The sequence below is a fragment of the Vidua chalybeata genome, chromosome Z, assembly GCF_026979565.1.
Source record: "Vidua chalybeata isolate OUT-0048 chromosome Z, bVidCha1 merged haplotype, whole genome shotgun sequence".
NCBI classification, from domain to species: Eukaryota; Metazoa; Chordata; class Aves; order Passeriformes; family Viduidae; genus Vidua; species Vidua chalybeata.
Window position 1 is genome coordinate 2,832,929 of NC_071570.1, and position 15,883 is coordinate 2,848,811.

Genomic DNA, 15,883 nt, shown 5'->3' on the forward strand with positions numbered 1-15,883 from the left:
TGCCGCCTCAGCGCGGGGCCCGGGGCCATGGCCGAGGCCGTGCGACCCCCGCGCCGCGCCCGCACCCGCCCCAAGGTAACGCCGCGGCGAGGGGGGCTCGGGGCGTCCTCCAGGGCCGCTGGGCCGAGGGAGCGACCCGCGTGTGGGGTTGGCCGCACCAGGCCGTGTTTACATCCGTGTTTACATCCGTGTTTGTGCGGCCTCTAATGGTGGAGGGTGGAGAGTGGGGGAGCGTGTGTTGGTGATGTTGTTGTGGGCTTTTTTTTTTTTTTTTTTTTTTTTGTTCCGTGAAAAGATCTCTGCTGCTTCCTGCTGTTCTGGACTCCGTATCCATGTTTTTTTAGTGTGAGGGTTGTGACAGGCCTTGTGCTGTAGCAGGATGTCAGTCAGACAGGGTTTTTATGATGTTGTCGTACGGCTTCCTCAGGAAGCCCTGTGGGAGAGCTGGGGGAATTGTGCAGCAGTGGAGCTTACCTGCATTTACAGTGTTTTACTGTAGTGGGGGGAGGCAGTCCTACAGACGGAGCTGGGGCTGTTCAGCTGCACAAGAGAAGGCTCCAGGGAGAGCTCAGAGCCCCTGCCAGGGCCTCAAGGGGCTCCAGGAGAGCTGCACAGGGACTGGGGACAAGGCATGCAGGGACAGCACACAGGTAATGGCTTCCACTGCCAGAGGGCAGGGACAGGTGGGAGATTGGGAACTGGGAATTGCTGGCTGGGAGGGTGGGCAGGCCCTGGCACAGGGTGCCCAGAGCAGCTGTGGCTGCCCCTGCATCCCTGGCAGTGCCCAAGGCCAGGTTGGACAGAGCTTGGAGCACCCTGGGATAGTGGAAGGTGTCCTGACCATGGCAGGGGATGGAATTGGATGGTCTTAAGTTGACTTCTGGCCCAGATCATTCAGTGATTCTGTGATACTCCATCTTGTCTGCGTTTGGTTTTGAAATGCTGAGAGCATGATGCGGTGTGTAACACATGATAGTGCTGCCTCTTCATAAGTTGGTGCTGCAACTTATGTTTTTAAGTATCACTCTTCCTAGGTTTTTATCCTGTTTTGAATGTGTTCCTTATTGATGATATTAGTACTGGCAGCTTTCTGAAGGCTTTATTTTCTTTACACAGAATGTTTGTGGGAATGATCTGAACTACCTGACGTAGTGGAAATGTTTTCCTTGGTTTTCTTAACCTCTTTCTTGTTGTCCCTGTGGACAACTAAACCATATAGAGCAAGGACATTGAAGTCACGACTGTCAAAGCTCTTTGAAAACACTGAATTAATTGACCAGTGTTCTGTAAAACCAGGGTTAAATCTAAGTGTCAAGTGTGGGTGTGCTTCGTGAATGGAGGGCAAGTAAAGATTGCAGGGAAAAGCAATCCCAGAAGAATTACTGTGTCGTTGTTTTGGTTTCGATTCAGCCCCCTGGCGGGTGCAAGGCAGTCAAACCTTCAAACTGCTGCCTAAGAGAATTGGTTCCCTGCAGGAAGGTGGTGAGTCATGGATGACACTGCTGATTCATTAAAGGACATGTGTGTGGTGACTCCAGCCCTTAGCCATCCCTTCCAGGTGAAATTCACTGTGAAACAATTCACTGGAGGTGTCACATGTGAGAACTCTGAATTCTCCAGTGCTACTCGTGGCCCATTTCTGGTATTTCTGTTGCTATCACCTCTGCTAATACCCGGGCGTGCCCGAGGATGCAGCTTGCCAGTCAGTCATATTAAGGACTTTTCCATTCCCATGCCACAGAAAAAGCTGTAATGTCATCCTTTGAAAAGCTGGAATTCTTGTGAGCTGAGAGAAGGGCTGGCTCAGCTGCAGAGCTGCCAAGTGGTGGAATGGAGCCCAGGGCTTTCTGACAATAGTAGCCCCAAAGTTAAACTTGTGCAGCACCAGCAGCATCAGGCATGGCCAAGGGTAATGAGCAAGTGCCATTCTCCCGTCCCTGGGAGTGTTCCAGGCCAGGTTGGATGGCACTTGGGTTGGCCTGGTCTAGTGGAAGTGTCCCTGCCTATGGAAGGGCATGGGCTTTAAGGTCCCCTCCAACCCAAACCATTCTGGGATTCTTTCATATGTGACTTAAGCAGAATTTTCCTCTGTGTTAGTTCAGAACTTGATTTCTCTCATTCTTTTTCAGATGAAATCTCTTTTAACGATTATGACCTTTTTTTTTTTTTTTTTTTTTTGCCTAGGAAATTGAGAACTGAAAGGCACATCATAAATTTTAAAACCAGCTGGGTCTGGGAGGGATGCAGGTTGATACTGAGAGATAAAGGGAGTTTATTCTGTATGAGGACTGCAAGAGGAAATGTTGACATTGTAGAGGGGAGAGGACCAGCATGTGTTTGTGAAGTATGTGGATCAATACACTGTATAAATATGATTTAGTGATACAGCATCCTGTGGAAATTATTGACTTTGAGGTAATTGTCAGGGAATGCTTATTATGACAAGTCCTGGCTTCAAGAATTGCACTGATGTATTTTTAGCCTCTCACCTGCAGCTTTAGCTAGTGAGTCAGAGCTGTTTTGTGGTCAGAAGTGTTTACAGGTTTTAATACACAGAAAACAGTATGAAAGCAAAGCCAGAGTAATTCCTTTTTTTTTTTTTTGGTAAAGGACCTGTGAGCATATGTTCAGAGTAAAATTTGCCTTGAGATCAAGCTGAGCTAGTGCCTTGATTTGAGCTGTTTTCATTTATGCTTTCTCTTAAGGCAAAACCATTCAGATGTTTAGTAAAAATATATGTGATATTGTGAGCAAGTTTCCAAAACTGTAATCTTTTTCCTATTATAATTTCCCCAAATTAAAAGCTTGTACTCATTTCACCTGTGTTCATTGTTACATTATCTGGGTCATCCAAAACTGGAGCACTGTGACCTAACTCCTCAGTTCTGCTCCTAATAAAGTGCTAAGTCTACTTAATTTACAGATTGGCTAATCACTTTGCCAGTTTTTTGTTTTACAAGTTGGCAAATGGTTTACAGATTATCAAAATCTTAGTTCATTTCCTATGCTTTGCTATTGGGAAGGAAGCTAATCTACACCTTAGATTAAGTTTATGGGAATTATTTAGCCTCAAACTAATTGTAATTTTAAATTGATTTACAGTTTTAATGGCACTGTTAAGTTTTTCTACATCTCCATTGTGTATTGCCTGCTGAAAATAGCTATTTCAGTAATTATTTGGATGCTACCATGGTTTTAGAATGTAGCTAAGGGTTACATTCTGGACTTGCTTTGTTCTGAAATGACTGTTTTGAAAAAATTTTCCAGTCACTAAAATATTCTGTAAAACTTAAGATGGCTCTGGATCACAGAGTAACTTTTTTTTTTTTTTTTTTTTTTTTTTTTTGTCAATAGATGAAATTGAGTAACTGTTCCTGGGTGTCAGGGACCTGTTGCATTGATTATTTTCTGTGTTGATGAAACAGTCTGTCCTGTGATATTTATAGATTTTTGCTTAGAAATGTTGAAGCCTTGTGCAAGAGCACAAAACCACGCACTGGCAGGCAGTCTTCATAGGGCAGCTAAAGAACAGAGATTTGTTTGGTATATTTGTTTTTATCTTTAATATTATGAAAATTAATACGTTTAAAAGGGCTTTTGGAGTCATAACGCTGACAAATACTACTTTTGGTTTTTGTGGGATTTGGGATGCAAGATGAAGAGATTCACTTGGCAGTGACACTGTTAATTTTTCGTTTTCTTAGGAGAAAAAGAAAAGAAATAATGAGGAGCCCCAGGTACAAGAGCCTGACGATGTTTTCCTGCCTCCTGTGGCAGAAGGGTCTTCTCATGCCGGGAGAGTGCAAGTGGAACATCCTGGAGAATTCACAGAAATTCAGCTCAGAGATGAAGTAGACAATAGGAGAACTATAAATGATGTGTCTGACGTCCCCCAAAGTAGTTTATCTTCAGCAAATGAAGGGGCTCTGGCAGTGACTCTGGAGCCTCCCAGAGATGCAGAAGAGGCCAAAGCTGATCCTTCCCAGGAGGAATGTGTGGGGGATGTTGAGAAGAGCAAGTTGGACAAACCTCAGAGCCCTGTGGAGGCAGTTGCTAGTGGATCTAGAAATTCTGATTTATTGAGTAGTACCTTTCAGTCCAGTGCTGCTCCCCCTCTGTCTGTGATGGGCTTTGTACAGGGCAGAAGAGCTGAAAACCGACAGGACTTTAGAGATCCTCTTTCCTGCTCTTCAGAGAAGCTTCCTCTCAGCACCTCGCAGCGCTCTGAGAAATCCAAGGCGCGTGTTTATCCAGACCTGTCCTTGGAGCTGTCCTACGAGAAGCCCACCATCATGGCAGTAAAGCCCCTGCTGCACCACGAGAGGCTGTACCCAGAGCTCCCCTCCGAGCCAGAGCTGGTGCCATTCACCAGGGAGCAGCTGAAGATCTTCGAGCCCTGCTCGTGGCTGGAGAACATTGACTCCTACGCCGAGGAATTCGAGAGTGTGGCTCACCAGGACAGGCACGAGTTCTACGAGCTGCTCCTGAACTACATGCGCTGCAGAAAGCAGCTGCTCTTGGCTGAGGCAGAGCTGCAGGCCATGACAACAGACTGCCAAAATGTGAAGGGGAGATTGTGGACTTTCAAGGAACAACAGAAAACTGTGCAGGTGCTGTTGTTGAAGCTACTTCTGAACCCAGAGTATTCAGGAATTAGCTTTACTTGCCAGGTTTATTGTAGTTAAGCTGTTTTGTTGTAAAAGAATCACAGAATGTTAAGGGTTGGAGGTGACTTTAAAAATCATCTAATCCCAACCCTGCCTTCCATGGGCAGGAACACCTCCCGCTAGACCAGGTTGTTCAAGGATTTATCAATCCTGGCTTTGAGCACTGCCAGGATTGGGGCAACCTTCCTGGGCAGTCTGTGCCAGTGTCTCACCACACTATTCACAGTAAAGATTTTATTTTCCTAATATCTAACCTGAATTTTCCCTTGTTTCAGTTTAATCCCTTTAGTCCTTGTCCTGTCACTACAGTTCGTGATAAATAATCCCTGTCCAGCTTCCCTGTAGGCCCCTTCCAGATACTGGAAGGTGCTGTGAGGTCTCTACACTCCTCTTCTCCAGGCTGAACTTTCTCAGCCTGTCTTCATCGGGAAGGGGCTCCAGTCCTCTTACCAACTTCTTTGCTTCCTCTGGACTTCTGAAGTTCCATGTCCAGAGATTATTGCCTTTGCTTTCTGTCTCTCCACTGACCCCCCAGTACTTCAGAATATCATCCTTTTGAGACTAGAGTCAGTTTGTTGTTTGATTTTTAACTTCTGACGCGTGCAGGGCAGTGGGATGCATGTTGGTGATTTCTTTTGGGGTCAGAAAGGATGAGCTGTGTACGCCCAGTTCTGTCCGTGGTGTCAGGTGAAGTTTTACAGCACTCCAAGCAGATACGGGGGACACTTGTGGAGTGACTGTAGCAGTGATGTCCCGTCTGGCCTGCTGCCAGCTGTAGGCACAGTTTCCATTGATGTCATTGCTGCTGTCAGAGTGGTAGCTGCAGGGGAGCTCGACTTGTGCTCAGGAGCAGCCCCATAGCTCAGAGGGGGCATTCGGGCCATCTACTTGCAGTAACTTGTTCCATGAGTGTAGCTGTGTTTTTTCTTACTTTCACAATGGGCTTGGTACTCGGTAACATTTTTGTCTGCAAACCAAAGGGCTTTATGGAGCTCTTTGGGACACACATCAGAAAAGTTTTCCCCCAGATTCCTTCTGTGACACTTGCCTTTGGAGCTCAGCATTACTTTGGGAGTGAATGAAACTGTTCTGATGCTGTTTATAGCCCACACATGATCAAAATTGTCCAAAGATGCTGAACACCTATGCATAGGGTAGATTTTACTGTTTCAGTGAGTGCAGTCATCAGAGTTGAGGAACTGAATTAATTCCTTTTTCCTGGGGAATAACACTGAGCCTCACTGGATTCTAAGGTTTGCAGTGATCATTTTCTGTACCAAAAGCAATTTTGGCTTCACTCTTGCATCTTCTAAAGTCACCACAGAGTTGTGTAAGATTGCTACTTGCTTTATTTCATCCAAATTCACTGTATATTTATTGTGTATGCAGAATAATTGTTGTCTTTATACCAATTTAAAGTTCTTATTCTACTAATTTAGGAAACACAGGGATGCTTTCAAGGTAAGCTTTCACAGTGATGGTTCTTCAGAATCTTTGCATAAAAGATTAACAGGAATGTTATTTATTTTAAGAATAACAAGAATGTTATTTATCCTATTTTTCTTGTGCTGCAGAGGTAGAGATGAGGCAGAGGAAAATATTTTAAACATGCTGTAGGGAGTTGCTGCAAATTATCTGTCCTGGGAGTCTGGGAAATATTTATCTTGTTCCAGTGAAAGTTTTAGCTCTAATATAGCAAGTCCAAATATATATGGAAATTTGTAAACTAAGAAGCAGGTGCACTCACTGGGAGTGAGACACCTGGTTTTGTTCACATCTCTCAGTGCTGCAGGCAAGTAACTTCTGGCTGTTTCCAAACCTTAGTTACTGAGGGTTTATAAAATATTTTTTCTTCACAAGTCAAGGATATGAATCTTCAGTGATCGGTACCTCTAAAAAGCACATAGGATATTGCCAAATACTTGTCTTTTCCATTTATGAAATGTCCCCTTTTATGAAAGCTTTGAAATCTGTTTAAGAGAGGGTTATATAATGATTGATTTCAGTTGGGGTGACCCAGCAAAATGTCAGAGCTGCTGACATAAAATATTTGCTCTCTTTTCAGGGTGTGTGTGCAGATCAGTGCAAGGTGACAGGTCACCACCGCTACCAGACAGTGGAGCTGAACGAGAGCGTGCTGGGGGAGCTGAAGAAGCTGTTTGAGGCCAAAGCAGAGCACGTGCACCAGACACTGGCACTGCACTCCTACACTTCGGTGCTGTCCCGCTTGCAAGTGGAGTCCTATGTTTACAGGCTGCTCAGCAGCTCGTCCCTGCTGAGATCTGTGGCCCTGCAGCAGCAAGAGCAAGGTGTGCTTGCTGGTCTGGGCTGCTCCCAGTCCTCGTCAGGGTGTCCAGCACCTTGTGTGGCTGCAGTTTCGGACTCTTGTGGTGGAATTTGTCTACTGGAGTGTTTTTCCTCTGTTACAAAAAACTGTTGGTCTTATGCAGGGATCAGTGAAACTTTTTTTCTCATAGGAAAATGTCCAATTCCCTTGACTTTATCACCTGGGCAGTAAAAGCTGAATGCAGGACTGACTTCTGCTGTCTGAACTGCAGACTGACACTGATTACTGTACAGAAACACTGTGTGGATGGGACAACTAAGTTCCCAATATTTTGTTGTCCAAGGCAATATCTAATACAGTTCTTTTTCCCAATTCTAAAATGAGCTGGATGTTTTTTTCTCCTTTACTTCTTCTTGGAAGGCCATTTGAAATCTTAAGCTCTTAATATTTAGAATTATCTTTTTGGTTTTCATCCTGATAGTTTTGTTTGAGTTTGTGCCAATATAATCTTTTAGCTAAAGTATTTCTCCTCCTCCTGCCCCAGATATTTTTCTTTCTTATTGCTCCTCCCTTTGCACTCCACCTCCCAGATAGTTCATATGCATAGTTAGTAGTGGTTCTTAAAAAGCTGATGTTGAGGGAAGGCTTTTGTGAGAGCAACCATAGTATATTCTTATAATTAATGTCCAGAGCTTAATTATAAGATTAAACGAAGTACTCTAAGTATTCTCTTCTGACAGATTTAGCAGGCAGCTGTGTTGAAATATCTTGTTGTCTGCAGATACAGAGAGCAGTTTTATATCCAGCCCAAAACCATTGTTCATGCTGCTACTTCTTGTCAAAGCTTCATTAATTCTGTTTTTAATTTACAGTTCCAAAGCAGTCAGAAAATCTCTCTTCAGACTTGAGCCACTTGAAGGAATGTATCAGTGTCCTTTTCAGCTTCACTCGCAGGGTTATTGAAGATCCTCAGTTTCACAGTGACCTTCTCATGTGGCTGCGGAGACTGGTGAGGGACCAAACATGGATATATCTGATCCAACACATGGGACGAATTCAGGAATAATTTCTGGGAGTCTGGCCATGGGAACTTCCTGTCCCATGGGCAACAGTTTTTTTGGTGGGGTTTGTTCTACTTGAGGAACAGAATCTCCTAGCAGATCTTTAGGATTGATTCCCCTGTCTGATAAGTCAAGCACCATTAGTGGGGATTGGCACCTGAGCAGCTAAACAGTGCTCACAGTGAACTTAATAATGCTCATTGTGCTTTTACTTATTTTGAAATTAAAACTGGTCAGACTTGTCATGTTGGAGAAACTTTCGTTCTTGCCAATTTCTAAATAAATAAGATTTTAATGCAGTTGTAGGAAAAATAATTACGCCAAAGAAAATGGTTTCTGGCTCGTAAGGCAAGCAAACAGATTTTAAATATTGTTCTTCTGTAACACGCTCTGAAAAATTAGGTTTGTTAGAAAGTGTGAGAAATGAACAGTATTACTCTAGTTAGCAAGACTGTAAGGAAATGAACTTCAAAATTATTTATTTGATTTCAATATACTTCCCTCTAGGTGTCTGTGCTGCAGAGAATTGGCTGTCCAGGTGACCATCTCTTCCTCTTCAACCACATCCTTCGCTGTCCAGCTGGCATCAGCGAGTGGGCTTGTCCGTTCATTCAGGTGTGAATGTTTAATTCTTTACTGCCAGCAGGTTGGAGTGGGAGTGGCGTGGGTAGGAGAGGAGAGTGTCTTGTACCTGCTTAATCCCTCATGACCCACTCTGCCTTTCCAGATGTGTGGAATCCTGGTGGCAGTGAGGGGTTTGTCAGGGAATACGTTTTTCCATGTTACGCCAACCCTGTGCAGGTTGACAGGGGAACACACTTCACTCTTGACTGGAGAGATTCCATGAAAGGGAGTCAAGGCCTTACACACCAGGTTTTGGGAGTGTTTTCCAAAAAGTGAAAAGCATATTTAGACTTGAAGCAGCAGGTCTATATAAAAAGTGAGATTGGAGTCAGCTCTGTGATGTGTAAGGGATCAGGAGGAACAGATTTTTTCATATCCTATACATTGAAGTGGGACTGATGTCCCTGGGAAGTTCAGGGACAAAGGTTCACTTTGTCTAGGTCGGAGGGAGTGCAGATATCCAAAAGCACCAGGGTGTTCTTTCAGAGAACATATTTGCTCTTCTAAGAGGAGAAATTGTTGTAAATCTAGTAATGGGAAAAGGGCTTCGATTATACTAACAGGAAAGGCAAACAATGCAATAGAAGCATAGGATAGAATAAATTAGCTTGGGAAAGACCCTAAATGTCACGGAGTCTAATCAACCTAATGTGGTAACCCTGTGCTCAGTGTCTGAATAACCCCTGGTGCCTAGAGCTATATGTGGCACAAAGAGAGGTTGTGGTTTTTTTATGGAGCTTTTGATATTTTAATTTTTCTAAGTAATTCTTTTGGACAAGTAACAATATTTTGCCATAGCAATACTTTGTCCAGGGTGTGGATGCTGTATTTTACAGATTCTTTTAAGTCTTATCAAAAAGCTAGGAAGAAATGTGAATTTCCCTGCTAAGAGCAATTTGCCCTTTGCTTGTTTAGATTTACTTAGATTTTTGCATTTAATTTCAGATCAAAGTCTTTGGTAACCCATCGGGTGTCTTTCATTTCATGCAATCTCTTGCCTTGCTTATGTCTCCAGTCAAGTAAGTATGAACATGATTTTATAAATATGTTCTGATTATTTAAGAGTAGAAGACACAACACACAATCGATTTGTAAAACTCTGAGAGTTCATTGCAGGCAAAGTCATAAAAGTGGGCACAAATAGATTCACAGTTTAATCCAAACCTTTTTAAATTCATTCATCTTAAAATTCAGCCTTGGCAGTACCTCCTTGTTCTGTACACAGTATGATGCAGCTTTCTTTCAGCTGTGAAATAGCTTGTGGAGACTGATAAACCACAGGTTTTGTAACTGTGACTTCTGAAATATCTCTTGCTTTGCACCACGGCTTGTTTTTTATACTGTCTCTGCAATAGAATCCCCTGAGTAAAGGGGTTGAGCTGGTGTACACACTGGTTGGACATTTTGATGTATTTTTCATCCTTTTTAATTTTTTTTTTTTTAATCTAGTAGGAATGTGATATGTGGAGAAGCTAGTTAATTAAATTAGTCAAAAGTGAAAGCGGTTGTGTTCTCCAGATAAAATACATAACTTGCCTCTCCCTCGGCCCAAATTTTGAAGTCAAAGAATCAGTCTGCTGGTATTTAGGGTTGTCACTGTGGTCTTGATAGCTCGAGTCTGAGTTAAGTGGGAATCTTGTTTATTGAAAGCTGTTATTTTAAAGGGTATTATTTTTACATTTAATTTCTAGAATTGCCTGGGGAAACCAGTGTATCCTGAGGAAATGTGTGTTGCCAGTGCCTTTTGGTACTTGTGTTTGGAGCAAGGGCCAACTTAATGTGTCTGGGGTGCTGCTCTAGATGTTGATACCAGAACTTAGAGCCTCCACAGGGTCTGCTCTTACTGGTAAAAGAGCTGAGGCTTGTCTTACAGCTCCTGCATGCCAGGAACCAGGTTATCCTAGAGTCATTTACAATCACAGGATTGTTTAGGTTGGAAAACACCTTAACGCAGAACCACTGTGTCCACTGCTGAACCATGTTCTCTGGTGCCTCATCCACAAGCCTTCTGAGCACTTCCAGAGATGTTGACTCCTCCACTGCCCTAAACAATCTGGTGCAGTGCCTGACCAAGTTTCCATGAAAAAAAATTCCGTAATATCTAATCCAAACCTTCTCTAGTGCAGTTTGAGGCTGTTTATGATCCTGTCACTTGTAACTTGGGAGTAAGAGTCCAATCCCCTCTGGCTGTCCGCGGGGGGACACTGCACTCCTGTCAGGAGCTGTGCAGAGCCACAAGGTCCCCCCTGAGCCTCCTTTTCTCCAGGCTGAGCCCCTTTCCCAGCTCCCTCAGCCTCTCCTGGGGCTCCAGCCCCTTCCCAGCTCCGTTCCCTGCCCTGGACACGCTCCAGCCCCTCAGTGTCTCTCTTGTCCTGAGGGCCCAGAGCTGTCCCCAGCACTGGAGGTGCCTCAGCAGTGCCAGCACAGGGACTGGGGCTGTGTCACAGCCTGGCTGGGACAGCCCAGGGGCCACTGGCCTCTTGCCTGGGCACCCTGGGCTCATGCCCAGCCACTGGCACCAGCACCCCCAGGGCCTCCCTGCCAGGCATTTTTCTGCTTTACTTGCTAATCTCTTCCTCTTGCATCTGGATTTTTTAATATCTTCCCTTATCTGAAAGATTACTGAATTCAGAATTTTGAATTTTCTAATTTTTTTACACTTGATTTTTCACTTTAAACTAGAAATCGTGTGGACTTCATGTGCCATATGAAACCAAGTGAAAGGAAAAGTTCCTCTTCTTCTGGGAAGGAATCTGGGAACTGGACTCTGGTAGATGAAGGCGGAGAAGAGGTACAGCAGATGACTTCTTTTGTTTCTCTTTGTTTTGTCCTTTATGCTTTGTTCAAGCTCATTGATCTTTCTGAAATGGGTGAAGAAAATCTGACTTAAAAAGCATGATTTGAATTTGCTTCTATTTTAGTCTCATCACTGTAGTATAAATGTAGAGTGGATCTTCCAGTAGTGAGTATTAGCAGAGAGAATTCAAATACTTCAGTTACTCCTAACGAAACTGTAATTAGTACAATAGTGAAGCCCTTTAATATTGGTTTTACTGTAGAGCTACTAAAAAATACCTGTATTTGTCTATAGGATGAGGATCCTGAAACAAGCTGGATTCTACTCTTGGAAGATGACTTGATTGCTCTGTTGTCGCAGTTCCCATTTCACGAACTCTTTCAGCAGTTCCTTGGGTTTACGTCTGAAGGTAAATCAGTTGCTAGAGAGTTATTCTTCATTTTGCTTATGCTAATTGTATTAATGACTGCCACTGCCAAGAGTGCTGCTGTATCATGAAACTCTCTGAGAAAAATTATAATGAACCTGTGCAACAGCCCACAGGCTAAAGAGAGGAGATGGAAGTATGTGCCATGTGTATGGGATAAATAAAAACCTCATAGCAATATGGAAAACATTAGAGCCTTTTCCCTTAGTTTGGGTTTGGTTGTCAGTTAACTCCCAAAAGTGCTTTCAGAACTATTTTCCCCCCGCATCTTTTAGTCGTAATTGCTTGCCAGAAGTCTTGCTACCTGCATAGTTTATTTGTACTGTCATACTTAGCAGATATTTATGGTTCATTTAATAAACAAAGCATACATTTCAGTTCACAATATGGTAAACTGTTGCTTTGAGTGCTTGTTAAGTTACTTAAAAATCCAGAATTCACGCTCTTTTTTTTGACTCTTATTTTTGTGTCTCCATCTTAGGTGCTTATTTTCCTGAAAAAACCTCTCCCCAGAAGATGATGAAGATTTTTGCCTTTGCAAACTCCTTAGTGGAACTTCTGTCTGTGGGATTAGAAACATTTAACAGAGCACGGTACCGACAATTTGTGAAGAGAATTGGTCAGCTCATCAAGTAAGAGATTTTTTTCTCTGTGGTGTGATTGAATCTGTTTTATACATATATTAGATTCTAAAAATTCCCCAGAACCAACCATCCAACAACCAAAAAAAATCCAAACCCCACACAAACAGTTCTCAGGTAGGTTTTGCTCTGACATTTGGTCAGTTCAGCATTAGCCAGTCTGGGAATCTGAAATGGGGAATTGCAAAATCTAAATGCTGTGGGTGCAGAGGAGCCAGGTGAGCTGTGGAACACCAGGCTGACTTCCATTAGTGATATTGTTAGGCTTGTCTTGGGTAGTCACTGACACTCCACAAATAGGAATTCCTTGAATTTTCCCTGTCTATAACCAATGTTACTGCTTTATTTCCATTGTTACCCAGAATTGTTTTGGGATTTTTAATTTGCTCCCTGCAAATTGTCCTATTGTTGCAGTAAGTAAATGTAATTGAAGCCTAAATGCTGCTCTTTATTTTTAAATCGCTAGCATTTACTCTACATGGCTTCTATGAGTGTATTCTCAAGGAGAAATACAGTCAAATCAGAAAAAAATCCATCTTTTTCTTTCTGTTTTGAAGGCAATAGCTTTCTCAGTGTAATTATTCCTGTATGAGCTTTCTGCCATTTCATCCTGTACAGCTACCTTAAGGCTCCAAAGGTCACACACAAACTAATTTGGTCTAACAGAATATTATGCCTTGTGAGCTTGCAAAACCAAGGAAAGGGAACACAGAAGTTTGACTGATACAATTTATATAGAAACCTCTGGAACCCAGAAAGCAAAATGTTGGACATGTCTCTTGTGGGTAGATCCTAATCTGGTTGCCCTTGTCTGTGTTTTCCTGTGGTGGTGACATACTTAATGATCCTTCTTTGGCTTGTTTGCTCTGCTGTGTAGGATGACACTGTGTCATGTGAGTGACCACTGGGCCCAGTATGTTAGTGGCAATAAACAATATGGATCAGTAGAACACCCCTACTCTGTGGAAAAATTGCAACTGGAGTTTGATGAGCTGTTTTTTAGAGCTGTTCTACATGTTCTGAAGGCAAAAAGGTGGGTAATCCCTTCACTGGCTTAGTTTTGGAGGAGTTGAATACTTGAAACTGTGATTTGGGGTAGCTTTAAATAATTAAAGGTTTAAACAAGACTGAAATAAGTTTTTTATTATTATTTATTATTATAGGATTTTTCAGTGCATTAGTAGCATCAAGGTGGGGAGGAATTAGGCCATGAATTGTAGCAACTGACAGAAGCTCTGAAATCTTGGCCAGTTCACAGTGAGGTTGGCTGAGAATCTGAGGTGCTAATACACATCCTCACATTCCTAATTCTGTTATACAGCAGAGGTGTGGGCCAGAGATGTCTCCTTTCCAAATGCTGGCATTTATCAGGGTGGAACCGTTCCTAACTGCCTCTTCAAATCCAACAGGTTGGGAGTCTGGCTGTTCATGTCCGAGATGCCTTATGGGACCTTGTCCAGCAACATGCTTTGGAGGCTCTTCTTTGTCATGCACTGTGCTGAGAACGAGCACCTGGAGCAGCTCTGCTCTACTCTTCAGCCTGCTGACTGCAAGCAAAGACTCAAAGGTAAAAGTCTCCCAACACAGAACCAATTCCAGTCCATTTGGCTGCTTGCTGCATCAGCTGTGGGTTTAACTCTTTGAAGGTTGCATTGCTAAATGCACCCTTGGCAGCGTGACTGGTCCAGTGGCTGCTGAAATGTCTTGGGCAGTTCATGGTTTTCCAGTACCTGTTTGCCCAAATTGTCATTTTAACAGCAACTGATAGATTTACTGTCCTAGTTTTCTCTGTGGTGGCCTCAGAGCTGCAGGAGTGACATGTAGGAGGTACCTCTTGTGTATTCTTGTATGACTTCCCATCTTGACCTTTAACAGTATTTGGAGAGTGAGGTTTAAATCCTGAAATACAGACTTCTGTATCACTTAGGGTTGGTGTGGCTGTTTTTTGGTTGGGCTTGTTAGTTGGTTTTTGGGTGGGTTTTTTTTTTTTGTTTTTTTTTTTTGTTTTTTTTTTTTGGCCTTTTTTTGTGACTGGTTGACTGTTCAGCTGCTGATAGTCCTATAAATAATGTATTTTTAGAGTCCTCCTTTTTTTTTCCCCACTGAACTTGTTAATTTTGGCTTTAGTAATTCACATTGTGGGAGACTGGTTATCATCCCCAACTATGTTTCCTTTATCTCAAGCCTTCTTTTCATGCATTTCTTGTCCTAAGTGGCACACTTTATTTTTATTTCCTCTTGACTTTTGTCCCATGTTGATCTCCACAGTGAACGTGGTGTCTTCAGCTATAGCAGAACTATTTAGAGGCCAGCTGGAATGCTAGTTTCCTTCTGCTGCTGCATTCATGGATAATATTTCAGGACTTGATTGACAGGGGGCCAGGTAAACAAACAGTTTAATGCTCCCTACTTTACAGCTTCTTTGCTGTCTTCAGGGAGAGCAGATCTCATTTTTGTCAGTTTTACTTCTCAGCTGCCTGGTATCCCAGGCAGCTGTTACCCCATGTACCCAGTCTTCATGGAGAAGCAGGAGAAAATGGTGATTCTGAGAGGTTACTGAGTATCTTGACTCTGTGCAATCTCAGGTAACTTCAGGCGATTTACACAGAAAGGGAGAGAGATACCAGGATTGTAGTTGTGTGCACTTGATGAAGTGCTGATCTGATAAGCATTTGCCAGCCCAAGCGGTTACTGTTACGTTGTGTCACTAGAACATCTTTATTTTTGGTTTTGCTGGAAAATTTTTACTGCATCTATTGTGGGTTGCAGTAACAAACACAGATTTTTTAAAAATATAAATATCTTTTTCAGTTTTAATATAATTATCTTATCAAGCATTGTTTTGCTTCTAACTAACTTTTATGTTTCAAAGTCCCTGGTAGGCTGATGCAGGATTTCTTTATCCTCTTCATTCTCCACAGTGAGTTCTGTCAGCATAATACTGTTTTCCACCAGTGTCTAGACAGGGAATATCAACAGTTCTTTCAGTGAAATCCATCTGATCTTCTGAAATATTTTCTTTAGCTGACACTTACCAAATTAATGCTTAATTTTATGTACTTTGTACCCTGGAAGACTATGACATTAACATTCTCTTGGGAGAGGAACTTCTTTAGTGATTTTCTCTTCCAAATTAAGCATGAGAAAAGGGTAGTGAATCTACAGGTAGAAGTAAGCCTTTGTAACTGATGGAAGGTTTAGGCATCCAATCTTTAGGGATGGGAGTAATGCCCTTTTGAGATTACCTAAAAACAGGGAATACCTGGTTTTTAACCTAAAAATTAAGGGAATAAAAAGCAGTTATATTTATTGAAGGGCCTTCAGGTACTTTTTGGGCAGACAAAGTCCCCCCAGGGGCTACACCCAAAAAAAATGGACA

At 42.7% G+C, this 15,883-nt stretch overlaps 1 protein-coding gene across 1 annotated transcript in view; it reads left to right on the forward strand.

Moving 5' to 3' along the window:
- EPG5 (ectopic P-granules 5 autophagy tethering factor) overlaps window positions 1-15,883 on the forward strand; it is a 54,665-nt gene continuing 38,782 nt past the window's right edge. Inside the window, exons 1-11 of the mRNA XM_053931738.1 lie at window positions 1-75; window positions 3,705-4,610; window positions 6,733-6,976; window positions 7,827-7,963; window positions 8,523-8,630; window positions 9,585-9,658; window positions 11,322-11,430; window positions 11,731-11,845; window positions 12,345-12,495; window positions 13,382-13,537; window positions 13,914-14,071. Coding sequence (XP_053787713.1) covers window positions 28-75; window positions 3,705-4,610; window positions 6,733-6,976; window positions 7,827-7,963; window positions 8,523-8,630; window positions 9,585-9,658; window positions 11,322-11,430; window positions 11,731-11,845; window positions 12,345-12,495; window positions 13,382-13,537; window positions 13,914-14,071 — 2,206 coding nt within the window. The 5' untranslated portion in view covers window positions 1-27. The remainder of the gene's footprint in view (window positions 76-3,704; window positions 4,611-6,732; window positions 6,977-7,826; window positions 7,964-8,522; window positions 8,631-9,584; window positions 9,659-11,321; window positions 11,431-11,730; window positions 11,846-12,344; window positions 12,496-13,381; window positions 13,538-13,913; window positions 14,072-15,883) is intronic.